This window comes from Propithecus coquereli, unplaced genomic scaffold (assembly GCF_000956105.1).
Source record: "Propithecus coquereli isolate 6110/MARCELLA unplaced genomic scaffold, Pcoq_1.0 Scaffold239, whole genome shotgun sequence".
Classification (NCBI taxonomy): domain Eukaryota; kingdom Metazoa; phylum Chordata; class Mammalia; order Primates; family Indriidae; genus Propithecus; species Propithecus coquereli.
Window position 1 is genome coordinate 2,027,925 of NW_012147941.1, and position 21,030 is coordinate 2,048,954.

A 21,030-nucleotide genomic window follows, 5' to 3' on the forward strand; every position below is an offset into this window, starting at 1 on the left:
AATAAAACAAGATTACATGTATAAAAAACTTACATGTACAAGATTATAATTCTGTACAAATAATAATAGTAAAAGAACTAGCAAGAAATATTATATATAGTGATTTCTTTCAGGTGATGGGATTACAAGTAATTTATTATACTTTTCATATTTTCCAAAACAAGTGTGGATTAATTTTTTTGAAGACTAGTCAAGTGCAGTGGTGCAAAGGGGGAAAAGAGTAGAATGAGGAGTTTGATATGTAACTGACTGTGAACCATCGAGATAACTTACTACACCTTCAGACCAACCAAAATGTTTTTAAATCACAAAATTAAAGAAAACCCACCTCATAAAGAAGAGGGCATGGCCATGAGAGAGGCTAGCAGGTTCCCAAGGACTTGCCCACAGGAGGCTGAACTCTTCCTACCTGTGGTTATGGATCATGCGGATGTCATAGAGTCTCACGAAGGGCCCACTGGCCCCGACTGCCAGACAGTTGTTGTCCTGGGGGTTGACAGTGAGGCACTTGGCCTCTACCAGCTGGCCACAGTACTCTGTCAGGTCAATCAGCACCTCCGAGTGTTTGCTGTTCTCTCGAAGGTCATACTGGCTGTGAGAGAGGACAGAGTTAGAGGGTCAGAGTCCTTATGTGGAAGGCAGGGGACAAGCCAAGTCCTTCTTATGCAAGAGGATTGGGAGGGGCTTTGGACCTGTTTGTAAATAGTAATAAGGTCAAAAACCACTCCCATTTCTTGAGTGCCCACTGTGTGCCAGCAGCTGCAGCAGGCTTCTCACACATTCTGTTTTATACTAATACAACCCCAAAGGTAGATACTATTGTACCTATTTTATAGATGTCAGTATTATTGCTACTATCATACTACTACTCATCACTAACACTTAGTTAGAACATGCTTTATGTCCAGTATTGTCCCTAAGTGGTTTACATGTATTATTTAATTAATCCTAACACTATCCCTAGGTATCATTAGAACACTGAAGTTCAAAGAAGTTAAATAACCAGCCTGGGATGATATTGCTAGTAAGTGCAGAGCTGGGATAGCTTCCTGACTGCATTTTAACGGCTCTGCTTTGCTTCTTCCTAATCTAGCTTCTTTCAGGAAACAAAGGAAGTATGGAGGTAATAGAAAAGAGAATCTGGAGATCATCTAAGAGCTACCTAAAATAACACAGGCCAAGGCAAGCCAAAAAGTCCCATCTATGCAGCAAAGGTAATGCCAAAAAGTCTACCCAGGAGCAGCAAACTCCCACCATTTCAGACTGGAGAACTTTTTGCAGACAATACACAAGTACCAGAGAATGGATAGGGACATCACTCATGTGCTCATTCACCTCTTGCCTGGACATCTATAATAATCTCTTTGCTGTTCACCCTGTCCTTCTAAGATGTGTTCACTAGATTGCTCTTCCCCAAACAAACAGAATGTGTGTTTTACATTAGTCTCCTGCTCAAAAAATTGCAGAGATTCCTCAATATTTTTAGCATGAGTTTACTTTAAGTTTACTTTTACCAAATTCTTCAGCCTGATTTTCAAGACCTGATTTCACATCTCTCTCCAACCTTATTCCCCAGTTTTCTAAATGTGAGTCAATGATAACTACAGAATTGCTTATCCTGCATGTGCATGCTTGTTCCTGCCTTCACAAACTCTGCTCCAGCTGGGGAATCTACTCTGCTTTTCCTTGCCCATCTAAATCTTATCTGTTCTGGAAGGCCTAGCTTATGTTCACCTTCTTCTAGGACACCTTCCCTGACTGTGCCTATGCCTAAGTGCTTAGGATCCTACCCAGTGCACTAGACACTCAGCTTCTACCAGCTGGCTCTGGCACAGTCTTGTCAGTGAAGGTCAGCAAGTATTAATACAATGCAGAGTTGGACCTGACACTGACCAAGTGCTTTCTGTCTTCTAAGTACTATGCTAAGATTTTACAAATGCTATCTCAATTTTAATGCTCAGACCAACAAGGGAGATACTATGACTATTCCCATTTTACAGATGAGGAAACTGAGGTTAAGGAGTGAAGTGATTATCCCAGATAAACACCAAGTGAGAGAGCTAGGATTCGACCCCAGGTCTGTCTGACTTCAGTGCCTTGCTCTTAACTATTGTGTTATAGTTTATACGTGACTTAGATACTTCTCCTTTGTAACAGGGAAGTGGGCACAAAGTCCGATAGGAACTCCAGAGGCAGACTAAAGCACGTTGGGGAGATAAGGAAGAAGTTCTAAGGTCACATCTGAAGAAAGGAGTTAAAGAAAGGCAATGACATTATTTAGGATGAAGGGAAGTAGGGGCAAATGTGTAACAATACAGGGCATTGGAAAAGGGGACAGTTCACTTTACCATTTCTAGCTGGCTTCCCCCACTCCCAGGCATGTGCCCACTGACCAACTATTCAGAAGTGCCTCTATGTGCCAGACACTGTGCTGTGTTCTAGGGACACAACCAAGAACAAGGCAGAGAGAGGCTCTAGGACAGTTTACTAGTCACTGAGGATACAGACAAAAAGTAAACCAACAACTAAAAATAAAATAAAGGAACTACAGATGGTGATTAGAGTTATAGAGGATATAATTAGGGTTCTGAAACAAAGAATGTCTATCTACTTTAGATAGGATGGTCAGAGAAGCTCCTGAAGAGGTGACTCAAGCTGATCTCCTTAGAGTAAGAAAGAGTCAGACATGGAAAGAGCTGGGGACAGAGAATCCAGGTAGAAGAAACAGCAAGTACGAAAGCCCAGTGGCAGCACAGCATCTGAGGGGGTGAGAGAAGGCAAGGGGGCCTAGAGAGAGGGCAGAGGAGGATAAAGAGGGAGGGAGGAAGGTGAGGGTGGTGTAAGCAAACGTCCCCAGCAGAGTTTGTACACAGACAACCTCCCGGGGCAGACACATGAGGCTGGACCTCTGCATAAGGGAAGGAGCCAGGCCTGTGGAAGGAAGCACTATGGGCAGGGGATGTGGGAGCCACCGTGCAGTGGGAGCAACAGAGGCACAAGCCTCACTCGATGCCCCAAACCCTTACCGGATAAGCCCATCCTCAGCAGCACTCCAGAACGTGTTGGGCCACATGGGCGCTGTGGCGATGCGTTTCACCCGGTTGGTGTGGTCTCCAAACATGTGGATAGTCTCCTTTACTGTCAGGTCGTGGACATGCACCTTGGAGTCAGCTGCGCCCGTGATCAAGATGCGGTCCCCAGCATGAGGCAGGAACTGTTCAGGGGAGAGTGAAGAAGGCATTGGCAGGTGGTGGGGGTAGAGTTGCCCAGGAAAGAAAGGCTAGCCTGGATGTCAGCACACCTTTCCCCCTCCACACCAGATAAGAAAGTGAGCTAATCCAAGACAATTCACTAAAAAACTTTGGATATTGAGTAGCAGCCTATAGGCCTAAAGGTCAAAATCAAGACACTTGCCTTTACTTTGCCAGAGTAGTCCTGACCTATGCCAAGAAAGACTACCTGAGGGAAACTTTTCCTTTGATTCTTCCCCAAGTAAGAGCTAAGTGGATGATAATCATAGCTGTTACCACTTACTAAGCATTTACCATGTGCTAGACACCAGGGCAGCTACTTTATCTTATTGATACTTAAAATAACCCCATTAAAAATTGAGGTTCTTTCAAACGGAGCAAACAAAACCAAAAAATTGCGGTTCGGCACTAACATGCAGCAAACTGTGTTCAAATCCAAGTCTATGTGACTCCCACATGCCATACCGCCTCACAATGACTATTTAATAAACTAGGAACTAAGTAATAAATTAGTCCTAAAGTGAAAAGGACTTTCAATGTTTTAAGGGAGTGGGTATTTTAAGTTGGTTCACCGTTTCTGAAAAACAACTTGGCAAAAGGCAACAAAGATAAAAAACTATTTCTATCTTTTTTTTTTTTTGAGACAGGGTCTTGCTCTGTCACCCAGGCTAGAGTATAGTGTCATGATTATAGTTCATTGCAACCTCAAATTCCTGGGCTCAAGCAATCCTCCTGCCTCAGCCTTCCAAGTAGCTGGGACTATAGGCATGTGCCACTACTCTCAGCTAATTTTTCTATTTTTTTGTAGAGATAGGTCTTGCTATGTTGCTCAGGCTGGTCTTGAACTCCTGGCCTCAAGTGATGCTCCTGCCTCAGCTTCCCAAAGTGCTAGGATTACAGGCATGAGCCACTATAGCCGGCCTATTTCTATCTTTGACTCAAAACTTCCACTTTTAAGAAATAATCCAAAAAGAAAAAAGGACCTGGTCAGAAGTGCACGGAGCAGCACACCTTATAATAGCAAATATTGGAAAGAGCTCAAATGTTAGACCTTGGGGAAGGGCTGAGGATCAAGGATACATCTCTATGTAGTTACTATAAAAAATGAGAACCCTACCATCCTGATTAAGTCGAGAACAAAATACTCCAGATAACATTTGGTAAGAACAAAATAGCTGTAACCATAGCTTTGAATAATAAAAAAAGAAGGTATGTAGTTCTAGCAACTAACTTTGAGGATGAAAAATATTTGGGGTTGGTGTTGCATTCTTCTCTTCTCTCTTGAATTCAAAAGATTGAAATATCTCTTTTTTTTTTAAATTGAGAAGTTCCTCCCAACCCACAACAAGGCTGAATGGTGGCACTGGGGGAAGGGCATTAGTCTGCATTTAAACAGCTAAAAGTCCCACTTGACTTTATGTGTTCATGCAAGAGCAACAACTCACTCTTCACATAGGCTTCTCTAAGGGCTCATTAGGACAAGCGCTAGATGAAATAGACAGAATTTAATCATTTTTAGGGACCACCATCATTAGTCTTTAATCCCGTCTGGAGACAGCATGCGCTCCACAGCAGATACAAACAGATGAGCACTTGGTGATGGGCTTGGGGCTGCAGCCACTCTTGTCACACACTGTAGTCGCCACCAGGGGGAGCACATGGGTTAAATATATTTATATTGTTTTGAATACCTGAAGAGAGAAGAATCCGCTGTGTTTTTTGTTTTACCAGAAGAAGTGGCTGAGAGTCTGTGTATATGTGCCTTGCCCAAGGTCTTACCCATTAGGGAGTGTGAGATCACTGTCAAATTCTGGTTTCAGGACTCAACGTCTTTTGTGCTATAATGCCAAACTGATGATGGCTTAGGTCCCCTTCCCTAGGTCTGACTGTACTGGATCTAACACTCTACAGTGGTAGAAAGCAGTTTCTGTTGGTCATATAGGAGGTGAATCAGCATTGTTCTGTCTCTAAAATCATAGAAATTCATCTAGAATTTGTCGCTAGAACAAACAGGAGATGAGAATCACAGCCTGGGAAAGAGGAAGAGTTTAGGGAAATAAAGTATGTTTTGAGCTCTCGTATCTACCTTCTCGTTCAGGTATCTCGTAATTCTCTTGGTATTAATTAGGACAATATTTCTTAGATTAGCGAGGCTTTCCAAAGGACAACTTCACTCTCACGTACACTTATTTTAGAATCTCAGAGCTGGAAAGGTCCTTCCTTACAGGTCATTTCCTCCAATCTGAAACCTCAGAGATAAAGTACCTAGTGAGTGGGCATTTACTGTATCTTCCGAGGACCTAATCTACCTTTCTCAAATAGCTCTAAGCATGAGACAATTCTTTCCTCAGGCTCATATTTGATTCTGTAGACTTATGGCTAGTAGTCCTAGGTCTGTTCTCTGAGACCAAAAGGAACATGTCTTGGCCAGGTACAGTGGCTCATGCCTATAATCCCAGCACTTTGGAGGCAGAGGTGGGAGGACTGCTTGATCTCAGGAGTTAGAGACCAGCCTGTACAACATAGCGAGATTCTGTCTCAAAAAAATTTTTTTTAATTAGTTGGGCATGGTGGTGTGCACCTGTAGTCCCAGTTACTTAGGAGGCTGAGGTGGGAGGATCGCTTGAGCCCAGGCATTTGTGTGAGTCATGATCATGCCACTGCACTCTAGCCTGGGTAACAGAGCAAGACCCTGTCTTTAGAAAGAAGGAAGGAACACATCTCATGTTACTTCCACATAACAGGGTTTCAAAGGCCTGAAGATACTTGTAAGTCTCCCTCTCCTTAGCTTCACTCCTTTCCACCAACAAATCAAAAGGTTCATTTCCTATGAAAAGGTAGAACAGCTAAAAGCACCAGGCACAGGCTTTATTTTTAACAATTATCTCACTGAACTGTCATATCAACCCTGTGGATTACTACTTCGTTTTTAAAAAATTAAATGATTTATTTATTCCTTTGTTCATGGATCTGGGAGATTTTCCTTAGCTACTTCCTTTTTACAGATAAGTAAACAGGCTCAGAGAGGTCAGGCGATTTGCCTAGTTCACACAACTTCCAAGAGGCAGATAAAGGAGTCAGACTTAGGTCTGCCTGCTCTCTAAGTTCATGGTCAGAACCATATCCACTCACAGAAACATAAATTCATTTAGAATTGGCCTCTTGGCTCTAAGAGAGGAAGAAGAGCATGGAAAAGATATGGGGTTTTAGGAATCACCATCAGATGCTAGATTACAAGGGTGTCTGTGACCCCAGCAGTCTGGGGGACATACAAAAGCCATCGTGACCATGCCCATAGCCCAGTCACCTCTTTTACTTGCTCTGGGCTTATCCTGCTCACCTTGACAGAGAAGATATTTGCAGTGTGTCCCGTGTGCATGGAGAGCAGCTTCTTGTGGTGCAGCGGGTCCCACACAATTGTGTGCTGGTCGTCAGAACCAGAGGCCAGCAAGCTGCAAGCAGAGCAAGGGATTCTGACCTTTCCTCAAGTTCCCAGGTCCCCTTCCCTCATTCCATGTTTCCAGTTTATAAGGAGTTAGGCCATACAGAATTTGAAGAACAGTGGATGTCACACAATTTAAGGTTATCTTATAAACATTAGTTGATTCTTTTCTGTTTTGTTTGAAGAATTTCCCATTATTCCTTGAACACACTGGCTTATTAAAAAAAAAAACAGGGTTTGGATGGTCATCCAACATTCTGTATATTGGGGACTAATTGTTTAACTGTGTATTAATAATTATGGGCTGAACTTAAGAACAGCAGAGAATAGCAGTCTTTTTTCACTTGGGTCCACTCTTTTCCTTATATCCACTAAGGAAAGAACCTCCTCTCCCAGCCTCCTCACTCCCTTCTCCAGGTGCTGTGGCGCATACTTACTCTCCTTTCTCATTCCACTCCAGACAGTTGACACATCCCGAGTGACCCTGGGGGAGCAAATTGAAAGGGACAAGAAGAGAGCAGGTTAGAGGTTCTCCTGGGAAACTCAACATAGAGAAGTAGAACTGAACAGGTAAGCCAGCCTTTCCATTTTCAATGTTTTCCAGGTACTTGTAAGTGGCCAGAATTGACTTACACTGATTAGCATCTTACAAGATATAAAGCCCTTTCATATTCATGATCTCACTTGATACTGGGCACCTCTAAACCATAAAGGGTAGGTTTCACTGATCCCATTTTGCAGAAAAGTAAACTGAAGTTCAGACGGTAGAAAGCAGCAGAAGTAGGCTGGGTGTGGTGGCTCATGCCTATAATCTCAGCACTCTGGGAGGCTGAGGCAGGAAGATCACTTGAACCCAGGAGTTTGAAGTTGCAGTGAGCTATGATCACGCCCTACACTCTAGCCTGGGTGACAGAGCAAGACCCTGTCTCCAAAGAAAGAAAGAAAAAAAGTAGTAGAAGTGAGATCTAAACAAATTTCTGCTTTTATCACTAGAAGGGATATGGCAATAGTCCCTTCAAGGGACATCCCCTCCACCACAGAAAATTTGTCCAGAGAGCATCTGACCCAAGGGCAGCCAATAGGTTAATTAACTAGAAGGCCAATCTTTCATTCATTCGGTTTATATTTATCAAGCACCCACTGCATGCTAGCTATTGTTCGGATGCCGAGGGTACGGCAGTATACAAAACAAAGTCCCTGGGTCTTCTGGAGCTTGCTTCAAGTAGGTGGAGCCTGGGTTAGTAAGGTAAAATGAGGCAAAGTCTTGATTCTGGGGATTTGAATCTAGAAACATGAAGAGACTGAGGCAGTCAGTGGCAGAGCTGAAGTGTAAAGCACATACGGAGAGAAATAACAGCAAAGCCAGAGTTATGAGGACACAGGATCCATGAATAAGCAGGTTTAAAGGAGCAGAAACAAGTCTTACATGATAGAAGGAGAGAATCAGTCACTAGGCATTCCTACATACTGTTCTTTCTGTTCCTTCACCTTCCCTCTTTCCTAACAGTGCCTTGATTTATATTTAATTATCCCCCTGCCCCAAATCAGACCATGTGTTTCAGGAAGCATAAGTCTACTGCCACAGTGACAGGTTCAGGTTCAGGAACTTAGGCCTAAACCAAATAGGTTGTGGCATTCACTTGGCCATGGGGATTGGCTCAGAAATGAGCCTGTAACCCCAATCAGGTGCAAGTGGAAACAGTTGCTGGCAGATTCTGGAAAAGGAGTTTTCTCATTCTTAGGAAAGAGTCTATGGAAGAGATGCCTTTCTTCCTCGGGAGGCCGGGTATACTGAAGTGCCACCTAGAATTGCTGCACTCATTTGCCATTGTGAAGGAAGCCATCCTGAAATCACACACAGAGGAGAACCCAGCTAAGGGAATCACAGAAAAATGGAGCCAGAGTGATCAGAGTAACCAATTTGGACACCTACCCTACTCCTGCACTTCCAGTTAAGTGAGCCAATCATTTCATTATTGTTTAAGGCAATTTGAGTTGGGGTGTTATTTGTGAGCCAAAGCATCCTAATCAATAAACTCCAACCCATTCTTCAGGTCTGAGGTGACAGGTACTTCCTTCAAGATGCCTTCCCTCTCCTGTAGATTTGGGAGGGAGGTGTGTCCTGCCTGCGGGCCCCTACTGTCATGCTACATCATGGCTCTGTGTCAACTTGGCTGTTTGAAAGCAGGCTTTCTGGGTTATATTCTTTGCATTCTCAAGGCCAGTTACAGTGCCTGGCATATATCTGTTGCTTAAGTGAATAAATGAGTCCAGTAGGACCAGTGGGAAGAATTGAGAGATATGAACACATTTACTCTCCCAACTGTCTAGTCAGAAAATGCTTTAACTCTGCCTTTTCCTTCCCTCTTTTTTATTTATTTTACTTTTATTTATTTATTTAAGAGACAGGGTTTTGTTCTGTCCCCCAGGCTGGTGTGCAGTGGCACGATCACAGCTCACTGCAGCCTTGAACTCCTGGGCTCAAGTGATCCTCCTGCCTCAGCCTCCCAAGCAGCTGGGACTACAGGTGCACACCACCACACTGGCCTCTTTCCCTCTTTACCCCTTGTCCTGTACAGATTCTCATCTGGGGTGAAACTCATTTCTTCCCAGGTTCTCCACTTAAATACATTACTGACACACTCTGTTCAGACCTGACAGATCACTTGCTAACCTAAGTTCTCTCGCCTTCCCATGGCACTTGGTTGAAATCTCACACATGTCTTTGGTCACTCTTTCTGGGTCAGAATCATTTTTGTCCTTAGTCCTCTCATTTTTCCACCAGGCTGTAAATGACTTGTGCCAGGGGTCACAGCTTCAACTTGGAATCTTGCAGAATACCAAGGACCTTGAATGACTGCCACTTACTGAGTGCTTACAAAGAGCTAGGCATAGGGTTAAGCTGAGCACTTGTGGTAGGCAGAATAATGGCCCCCTACAGATGTCCGTGTCCTAATCCTCTGAAACCTGTGAATATGTTATTTTAGGTGGCAAAAGGAACTTTGCAGATGTGATTAAGATTAAGGACTTTGAAATGGGGAGATTATCCTAGATTATCCAGGTGGGCCCAATCTAATTACATGAATCCTTAAAATTGGAGAACCTTTCCTGGCTGCCAAGAACTGGAGAGACGGAGGTGTGAAAAGGACTGGACCTGCTGCTGCTGGCTTTGAAGACGGAGGACAGGAGCCAGGAGCCAAGAAACACAGCAGCCTCCAGAAGCTGGGAATAGCAAGCAAATGGATTCTACTCTAAAGGCTCCAGAAGAAACATGCCCCTGACAACACCTTGATTTTAGCCTGGTGAGACCTTTATTAAACTTCTGATCTGCAGAACTGTAAGATAATAAATTTGTGTTGTGTGATAATTTGTTATGGCAGCAACAGGAAACTAATATAGCACTCTACGTCCATAATCATCTTTAAGAGACAGGTATCATTACTCATTTCATGAATAAGAAAAGCAATGCTCAGAGAGGTTAGGTAATCTGCCTAATGTAGCACAGCTAATAGTGACAGGATGCAGGATTTTAACTCAAGAGCCCAGGCTCTCAAGTGCTATCTGAGAAATGCATTCATGTTTCTGAATGTATTTGTCCATGGCATTTGTCTTCAAATTAATAACCCATCCAAAGTACAGAAGACAGGGTCCACAGTAGACAAATATGATGCTTATGATTCATTTTTACATGGTAAAATATATTAATAGCTCAGGCCAGGCACGGTGGCTCACACCTGTAATCCTAGCACTCTGGGAGGCCAAGGCAAGAGGATTGCTTGAGCTCAGGAGTTCGAGACCAGCCTGAGCAAGAGCGAGACCCCGTCTCTACTATAAACAGAAAGAAATTATCCAAAACAACTAAAAATAGAAAAAAAAAAATTAGCCGGGCACGGTGGCGCGTGCCTGTAGTCCCAGCTACCCGGGAGGCTGAGGCAGGAGGATCGCTTCAGCCCAGGAGTTTGAGGTTGCTGTGAGCTAGGCTGACACCATGGCACTCTAGCCCGGGCAAGAGAGTGAGACTCTATCTCAAAAAAAAAAAAAAATTTAATAGCTCAGAGGCAGGTAAGTATAGAAAGTATAGAAAGAAGGTTTGGGCAAGGTTCTAAAAAAAATACAAAGCAACCATGATAAAAATATTAATAAAGAGCTTACAAAATTAGAACACATATTTGGGAACCTACTTCATAAGAAACAGAGGGTTTAAGAGGAGTTATATTGGCTGTGATAAATAAGGTTGGCTTGGTTTTAGGTACACAATCTATAACCATCTTGAAAAATACAATGAAACAAACTGAGTTTATAACATAAACAGTGGTGAAAACAAAAAAAGAAGAGGAGGAGAAAAAACTTTTAAGGAATTGAGAGGAGGAGCTGTTTAGAGATGGAAACATTTCTACTTAGGGACTTGCACACCAGGGAACTGGAGGAAACAGGAAGTATACAGGAAAAGAACCTGCCATAAAAGTACCAAATCTCACTTAAGTTCCAAATTACAACCTAACCCTCAGTTCCCACTTAACTTTATATTAAATATTGATTATAATTACTATTCATTATAAGTCCCTAGACTGTGCTAGGGTAGCATGGTGTTCAGGAGGAAGAAGAGGCAGGGAGAAGTATTTTATCACATTGCTAAGAATTGTAGGTATATAATGACGATAAAAGTCAATGGACTTTTAATAGTTTTTTTTTTTGTTTGTTTGTTTTTTTGAGACAGAGTCTCGCTCTGTTGCCGGGCTAGAGTGCCATGGCGTCGGCCTAGCTCACAGTAACCTCAAACTCCTGGGCTCAAGCAATCCTCCTGCCTTAGCCTCCCAAGTAGCTGGGACTACAGGCATGCGCCACCATGCCCGGCTAATTTTTTCTACATAGTTTTAGCTGTTCAGCTAATTTCTTTCTATTTTTTTTAGTAGAGATGGGGTCTCACTCTTGCTGAGGCTGGTTTCGAACTCCTGAGCTCAAGCAATCCTCCCGCCTAGGCCTCCCAGAGTGCTAGAATTACAGGCGTGAGCCACCGTGCCCGGCCTTAATGGTTTTATTACTGCTTTAAAATGCCTTATAGACTACGCACTCCCTTACAGGCTGTACTATTGTCCCCACCATGGTATGACACTGCCTAGGTAGAATACTAGGTATTTATATACACGATATCATTACCATTTCCTTTTTACAGGTAAGCACCAAGTCTCGGAGATATTAAATAAATTATCCAAGGTCACACAAATTGTAAACACCAGAACCCAGATGAGAACCCAGGTCAATTTGACTATGAAGTATTTTTTTGGCTGTGCTTGACTACCTCAAATGCCACCCTTACCCCATCTGTATTAAAAAGATAAGAGTAGGTGTGGCAGCTCATGCCTATAATCCTAGCACTCTGGGAGGCTGAGGTAGGAGGATTGCTTGAGCCCAGGAGTTTGAGGTTGCAGTGGCCTGTGATAACGCCACTGTACTCTAGGGAGCTATGATGCGCCCACTGTACTGGGCTCAGGGAGACAGGCTGAGTCAGACAGACATACTGCCTGTCCTCACGGAGCTGGTGAGGTTTTGTTTTCTTCCCCTCTTCTCCAAATCTGTAACATTAGCTTTCCTCCATGTTGTTATGTCTCCTCATAAGCATCACTTCAAATGGCTATAGAATATTTATCCAAAGATTAAACCGTATTTATTCACTTCTCCCTTAGTGTTATTACACTTATGTGTTCTGATTTTGGTGCACTGATCTATTTTAGAAGTCCAATGGGAAAAGAACATTTACAGGTGACCAGGAAGCCCAGACTAGGCCCAATGCCATGGTGTTTTGCATTTGATTGAAATATATAAAATCTGTGTTGTAACCTGTGCTGTAAAGGAAGCTCTGATGACCAGTCATGCTGTGGAAAAGTGTTTTAAAATGGGAAACTATCAATAAATACAATTTAGTACACAATAACCTACCAAAATGGGGGGTCCACAAGGGAAAAATAATAAAAGTCATTCCTGCTGGGGGAAAAGATGGAACCTACTGCATTAAAGGAATAAGAAAAGCAAATAACTAGGTAAGTCTACAAATCAGTATTTATCCTGGTATAACCCAAAGGACCAGAGACCCTTTTGCCTAAATTTATATTTAATGACAAGAAGCTGAGGATCTGAAACTGGTTAGTGAGAGGCAGAATTATAAAGTGAAAGAGCTGTCTGGGTTCAACTCTGGCTTGGCCTCATCCTAGCTACACAGGTAGTCAGTTAAGATTCCCAAAGCCATAGATTTTTCATAAGTAAATGGAGATGACAATAATATCAACTTGACAAGAAGGCACACTTTGGTAATGATGGCTCCTGTCCCGGGAACTAGTCCTCAGATACCCTCTCTCACCAACCTATGTGTATACCTTCCAGATCTCCCCCTCGAAGACCCTTCCACAATAGCTGTGATGCTTACAAAGGGTACATACCTTGAACAAATGGATTCCTTCCTATTTACCTATTTTGTCAAAAGGGTTATTTCTATAGCTAGCTATTACATTGCTACCCCAAGCCCTGACCAAATTATTCAGTACTCATTATGTATAAGGTACTGGGAGAAAAGAGAATAAAGAGCAGGATAAACAGACAGCCATGTTCATGGCAACATGAAACGAAGTTCTACCATAATAGTAAAAGGAGAGAGACACCAAACAAACCCAGAAGAAGACAGGAACGTGAGGCTTTAGGAACAAGCTTAAAGGATCTTTGAGAATATTTTCTGACTTGGAGACAAGGTCTGTGATCCAGTTTGCATAGCTACATGTGAGTACCCTCTCTTAACTTCTTAACTGCAACCCAGTGAGATTGATCATATGCCCATTTTTTTTTTTTTGGAGACAGAGTCTTGCTCTGTCACCTGGGCTAGAGTGCCGTGGTGTCAGCCTAGCTCACAGCAACCTCAAACTCCTGGGCTCAAGCAATCCTCCTGCCTCAGTCTCCCGAGTAGCTGGGACTACAGGCATGTGCCATCATGCCGCGCTAATTTTTTCTATTTTTAGTTGTCTGGCTAATTTCTTTCTATTTTTAGTAGAGACAGGGGTCTTGCCTTTGCTCAGGCTGGGCTCAAACTCTTGACCTCAAGCGATCTTCCCACCTCGGCCTCCCAGAGTGCTAGGATTACATGTGTGAGCCACCAAACCCAGCCCATATTTTTTTGAGACAGAGTCTCACTCTGTTGCCCAGGCTAGAGTTCAGTGATGAGATCATAACTCATTGTAACCTTGAATTCCTGGGCTCAAGTGATCCTCCTGCCTCAGCCTCCGGAATAGCTAGGACTACAGGCATGTGCCGCATGCCCAGCTAATTTGTAGAGACAGGGTCTTGCTATGTTGCCCGGGCTGGTCTTGAACTACTGGGCTCAAGTGATACTTCTGCCTCGGCCTCCTAAAATGCTAGGATTACAGGCGTGAGCTACTGCACCTGGCCCCATACACACATTTAATTTACCTATTGACTTCAGACTTAAACCCTTGTATAATGAGGCTCCACATAAAGAGTCAACATAAAAGAGTTATAGCTGTTTAACGGAACCTCCACAAGAAATGCCAACTAGGAAAGACAGGAAGCAGACAGCCATGTGCTTCTAACTTAAAAAATTGTGTAAATGAGTCTGAACAAGCAAGATTTAGGTTAAAATCCAGCAAACATTAATTGAACACCTACTAAACGCCAGGGTAGATGCTAAGTTTTCATATGTATCAATTCATTTAAGCTTTACAATACACAGATTAGCATGTATTAAGGTTTATTAAGGTTACACAGGCGCAATATAGTAATAGAATGGAGCAAGTCCTGAAGGCAAATGAAACTCTAAAATTCTTCACTTATCCTCCATTTACCTAATGATATGACAGTTATCTTAAGGCAGAATCATTTGAATATCTAGACATTTCCATAAAATCTTTCCTTTTGTCCTTCAACTAGCTCAATGGTTTCTCAAACTTTAGTATGCCTAAGAATTACTATATGGAGTAGTCATAGTTATAATAGCTAAAGCTTAGCTTACTATGTGTCAGGCCATGTCCTAAGTAATTCACATAATTACCCTTGAAAAGTCACTGAATTGTCCATAAAATACGATAAATGTGCTTTTATGTGTACAGACTGTGTTTCCTTGAGCAAGCTCTTTAACCTCTCTGGGCCTCAGGCTCTACATCAGTAAAAAAGAAGGTAAGAACTATACATAACCTCATAGGGTTGTTGTGGGAAACAAATAGAATTTGTAGAGTACTTTGAGTTGTCACTTTGATAGCTGAGTGGCAGAATTGGAAATCAAGTCCAAATATGTCTTTTCCATCGCACCATGATAGTTCAAGACTTACAGCACAGCTTGATGTGAACCATGATTATTGGGGAAAGAAAAATCCTCCTAAAAGTCATAAAAAGGAGCCACTTAAAATATATTTCAAATTCTATATGTTTTAGCTAAAAATCTAAGTATTCAAAAGTATAGTGGGGAAAGACAACAACCATAATTCATATTAGAAAGTTTTTCCTTATACTGAGCATACATACATCTGCTGTCTACCCTTGAAAGCTCTCTTTATTGAGTCAATCTTTTAACAATTATTTGAGCACCTACTATATACCAGACATTCTGACACATGCAAAGGATATTGTAGAAAATATGATAGAGTGGGACAAAAGAAAAAAAAATACAAATCAGTAAGCTAAGTTCAGATGACGATAAGTATGATGAAGAATATAAAACATGGTGGTAGGTTATACTTTAGATACAGTGGTCAGGGAAAGCCTCTCTGAGGAAGTGATACTTGAGGTGAAATTTGAATGCTGAGAAGGAGCAAGTTACATAAAGATCTGATGGGAAAGCGTTCCAGGCATAGGGAAGAACAAATACAAAGGTAGGAACGGGCTTGATATGCTGAAAAAACAGAATGAAGGCCACTGTGGGTAAAGCACGGTGATGAAGGGGACAGAGAAAGATAAACAAGATGGGCTAGGGAGATGAGCAGATTCTAAAGGTGTCTTAAAGGACATGGCAAGAAGCCTCATGAGGCCAGAGACTGTGTTGGTCTTCTTCACTGCTATATTCTTTTCCCAATGTCTAGAACATTCTTGGCATATAGTAGGCACACAATATTTGCTTGAACATATGAATGAATTAATGAATAGCTTCTAGCTCTGCCCTCTGATGCATCAAAGCATAAGTTTACTCCATCATCTAAAGCAGAGGTTGGCAACCTTTCCTATAAAAGACCAGAAAGTAAACATTTTAGGTTTTGCAGGTCATATGGTCTCTGTCACAGCTACTCAGTTCTGCTGTTGAATAACTAAAGCAGACAGAGACAATACACAAATGAATTGAGTGTGCTGTGTTCCAATAAAACTTTATTTATAAAAACAAGTGGCAGCCAGGTGTGGTGGCTCATGCCTGTAATCCTAGCACTTTGGGAAGCTGAAGCAGGAGGATTGCTTGAACCTGAGAGTTTGAGACCAGTCTGAGCAACATAGTGAGACCCCATCTCTACAAAAAAATCTAAAAATGAGTCGGGTGTGCTGGCCTGTGCCTGTAGTCCTAGCTACTTGGGAGGCTGGGCCAGGAAGATCATTTGAGCCCAGGAGTTCAAGGTTGCAGTAAGCTATGCTGACACCACTGCACTCCAGCCCAGATAACAGAAGTAAAATGCCATCTCAACAAAAACAAAAAAACAACCACCCACAAACCAAAACAAACAAACAAAAAAAACAGGTGGCAATAGATTTGAACCTAAAACTCATGTAAATGCCAGGGACTCAGAACAATCTTGAAAAACAACAGAGGTGGAACACTCACTTTTTTTTTTTTTTGAGATAGGGTCTTGCTTTATCACCCAGGCTGGAATGCAGTGGCCTCATCATAGCTCACTGCAACCTTGAACTCCTGGGCTCAATCCATTCTCCTGCCTCAGTCTCCTGAGTAGCTAAGATTACAGGCACACCACCATGCCTGGCTAATTTTTCTGTTTTTAGAAACAGAGTCTCTCTCTTGCTCAGGCTGGTGTTGAACTCCTGGCCTCAAGCAATCCTCCCATCTCAGCCTCCCAAAGTGCTAGGATTACAGGCGTGAGCCACCACATCTGGCCTCTAAAGACTCACACTTCTTAATTTCATAACTTACTCCAAAGCTACAGCAATCAAAACAGTGTGGTACTGGCAAAACAACAAACATTTAGATCAATGGAATAGAGTTTAGAGTTCATAAATAAATCCTTACATTTATGGTCAACTGATTTCCAACAACCGGTGTCAGGACAATTAAACGGGGGAAAGAATAGTCTTTTTAACAAATGGTGCTGGGACAACTGGATGTTCTTCTCACACCACACATAATAATACAAAATGGATCAAACACCTACATATAACATGTAAAACTATAAAACTCTTAGAAGAAAACATAGTTGTAAATCTTTGTGACCTTGGATTAGGCAATGGTTTCTTAGACAAAACACCAAAAGCACAAGCAACAAAAGAAATAACAGATAAGCTGGACATTATAAAAATTAATACTTTTTTGTTAAGGCACTACTAAGAAAGCGAAAAGACAACCCAGAGTCAGAGAAAAAAACTTCAAATCACATATATATAAAGAACTCTTATAACTCAATAATAAAAAGACAACCCAATTAAAAATGAACAAAGGATCTAAACAGACATTTCTCCATAGCAAATACATGAATATGGCCAATAGGCACCTGAAAAGATGTTCAACATCATTAGTCATTAACGAAATAAAAATCAAAACCATGATGAGATACCACTTCACAACCACTAGGATGGTTATAATGAAAAATATGGATAATAAAAAGTGTTGGCAAGAATATTGAGAAATTGGAACCCTCGTGCATTTCTGTTGGGAATGTAAAATGGTGGTGGTGCTGCTTTGGAAAACAGTTTGGCAGTTTCTAAAAAAGTTAAACACTGAGTTACCATATGACCCAGCAATTTCACTTTTAGGTATACATCCAAGAGAACTGAAATTATATGTCCAAACAAAAACCTGTACATGAATGTTGACAGCAGCATTATTCGTAATAGCCAAAAAATGTCCACCCTCCTGATGGGTAGACAACAGAATGCTATTCAGCCACAAAAAAGGAATAAAATATTGATTCATGCTTACAACCTGGATGAACCTTGAAAGCATTATGCTAAATGAAAGAAGCCAGATGTAAAAAGCCACATGTCTTATGATACTATTTATATGAAATGTCCAGAATAGGAAAATCCATAGGGACATAAAGTAGATTAGTGGTTGGTGGGGTGGGAGTTGGGAGATGGGGAGAGACTGCTAATATGGGTAAAAGGTTCCTTTTTGGGTGATGAAAATGTTCTGGAATTAGATAGCAGTGATGGTTGTACAACTTTGCAAATATACTTAAAAACCACTGAACTGTACACTTAACTAAAATAAAAAAAGAAACAGGCCATAATTTGAAGACCCCTGATCTAAAAGGCAGTCCTCACAAACAGACTCTCACAAAGTCAGATCTCCCTCTACCTTTCTCTTTGAATATGACCTATTTAGTGAACTCGGTATCTATTTTACTTCTTTAAAGTGTATTGTAAAAAACTGACAAGTCTTTGTTAGAATCAGGTTATACTATGCCTATAGAATGGCTCTGGTACACCAATTCTATTCAAAAAGGAAATCTATCTAGTAATAGTTTGATATAACTTGTTTCCATGAATTTGTAATTTGAATTTATGCTCAAATTACATAAGAAACAAAATAGAAAAAGCAATCAGGCCAGATTGTGAAGGTGAGATATATAATATTTACAACTTGTTTAAGAATAATATTAAAAAAACTAATAAGGTAAGAGAATAACTCACAAGATAAGAACTATTTACTAAGCCCTTTGTAAAGGCAGACACACATTTGAGGTGGAAAAAATATGAACTCTGGAGCCAGACAAACCTGATATAAATCTTATTAATCTTATTTCTACCACTTATCTGACCTTAGAAATGCTCAGTTTTACTCTTATTTGTAAAGTGAGATTCCTTTCCTCTCCTTCTCTCTCCCATGTGTCTTACACTGTGCCAAGAAATCCCACAGTGAACGAACTAGGAGGGATCGAAGTTTGATCACAACTTCCAAGGTGAACTTGGAAGATCCTGTTTATATGACCAAAAACGAAAGCAAGTATCCCCCATCCAAAATAAGTGAGAACTGCAGGGAATCCCAGAATATTTGGCACCTGTCCAATTATGACCCTAAAACTCACCGAGATGAGCTGGTACATATAACTAAAAGTGGACATGGAATGCTCAGCAAAGATGTCCAAGGAAAATGGAAAAATGGTTTGGTCTTAAATAGCAGAACAGCTTAAAATTAATCCTAATTAATATTAAATTTAAATTCTCTAATCTCAACCTCCCTTCTGGCCCACTTACTTGGTTGCTGCCACTACAACAGTTCTTTGTACTTTCTTAATGAACATTTTTAACTTTCTATTTTGAAGCAATTTCAAACATATAAAAAAGTTGTAAGAATAGTATAAGAACATTCATATATATGTTTCACCTAATTCATTAATATTGCTACATTTGCTTTCCCTCCCTCTCTTTCTCTTTATACCTACATACATGTGTATGCACATACACACACATGCGAGTACTTTTTTCCCTGAACCATTTGATAATAAGTTGTAGACTTCAGAACCCTTTATACCTAACTACTTCAGTGTATGTTTCTAAAAACACAGTCATTCTTTTATTTAACCAGAGCATGTTTATCAAAATCAGGAAATTTAACACTGATACAATATTATCATCTAATATATAGTACCTATTCAAATTTCACCAACTGTCCCCAAAATGTCCTTTTTATTTTCCTAATCCAGAATCCAATCCAGGAACACGTACTGCATTTAGTTGTCATTTTCGCTTTAGTCTCTTCTAATCTAGAACAGTTCCACATCTCTTCTTTGCTTTTTATGATATTGACATTTTTGAAGAATGTATCAACTGTTCTGAAGAAATGTCTCTCAGTTTGGATTTGTCTGATAATTTCCTCATGATTAGATCTAGGTAATGCATTTTAACAGAAACACTACCTCAGTGATTTTGTGTCTTTAGTGCAAAATATCAGGTGGTATATGATGTCTGTTTATCTTAGTTAAAGTGACCAGGTTTCTCCACTACAATGTTACTATTTTTCCCCTTGTTACCTATGAGGAAATACTTTACATTATACAAATAAAATAGACTTCAAACATATGGAATACACATTCAACTTCATTCATAAGAGAAATATAACATAACTATACTGTGCACCTGTCAGAATGATAAAAAATTCAAAAGCATAACCACACAGTTTATTGGCGAGTGATGGAGAAATAGGCTCTCTTACGCACTGCTAGTGGGAAGGCAAAATGGTGCAACTCCCATGGTGGGAAATTTGGCAATATCCGGCAAAACCACATATACATTTACCCTCTGACAAGAATTCTCCCTTTTAGGTTTTTTACCCTGGAGATACATTGTCAGCAATACTAAAATACATACATACAGAGTTATCTATTACGGTATTGCTGTAATTACAAACTATTAGAAATAACTCTAAGTGCCCATACATGGGAAATTCATTTGACTAAATCTTGCTCCATCTACATAATGGTGTATTACTATACAGCTGTACAAAATAAGGTCTCTAAGAATTGATACAGGATGATTTCCAAGATATACTGGTAAGTGAAAAAAGTACAAGAGAGTATCTATTTAGCTCTCTAGCTAGCTACCTACCTCATGTGTCAAAGGTTCTTCATTCTCAAAAAGACCTCCAAGTCCAGTCAACCAACCCCTCCACTCCCTCATCATATGCCACCTTGTATCTTTATTTCCTTCTCTACCCAGCTAAGAATTGATGTTTCATTACTAACAATCACTCTCTTGCAAAATTCAACTGACAAAACCCCACCTTGTATGATCTCCTTGCTTTTCTCTATCTTCAACTTTCCCTTTCTCTACCAATTCTTTCCTCACCCCACCAGCCTCATCTGTCATCTCTCTGCGACTTGTATTCTTTGACTAATTGTTTTCTTGAACTGAGTACTCTCTATATTCTCTTGCATCACTCACATGTTAGACTAATATATTTACTGCTTTGTACATTACTTTTTTAATTTAAAATTGTCTTGGGCCAGGCGCGGTGGCTCACGCCTGTAATCCTAGCACCCTGGGAGGCCGAGGCGGGCAGATCATTTGAGCTCAGGAGTTCGAGACCAGCCTGCGCAAGAGTGAGACCCCGTCTCTACTAAAAATAGAAAGAAATTAGCTGGACAACTAAAAATATATAGAAAAAATTAGCCGGGCATGGTGGCGCATGCC

At 41.0% G+C, this 21,030-nt stretch overlaps 1 protein-coding gene across 1 annotated transcript in view; it reads right to left on the minus strand.

The window, feature by feature from the left end:
* WDTC1 (WD and tetratricopeptide repeats 1) overlaps window positions 1-21,030 on the minus strand; it is a 74,734-nt gene that overhangs the window by 21,290 nt on the left and 32,414 nt on the right. The window contains exons 4-7 of the mRNA XM_012645992.1: window positions 7,131-7,177; window positions 6,592-6,703; window positions 3,027-3,214; window positions 410-592 (exon numbers count right to left, since the gene is read on the minus strand). Coding sequence (XP_012501446.1) covers window positions 410-592; window positions 3,027-3,214; window positions 6,592-6,703; window positions 7,131-7,177 — 530 coding nt within the window. The remainder of the gene's footprint in view (window positions 1-409; window positions 593-3,026; window positions 3,215-6,591; window positions 6,704-7,130; window positions 7,178-21,030) is intronic.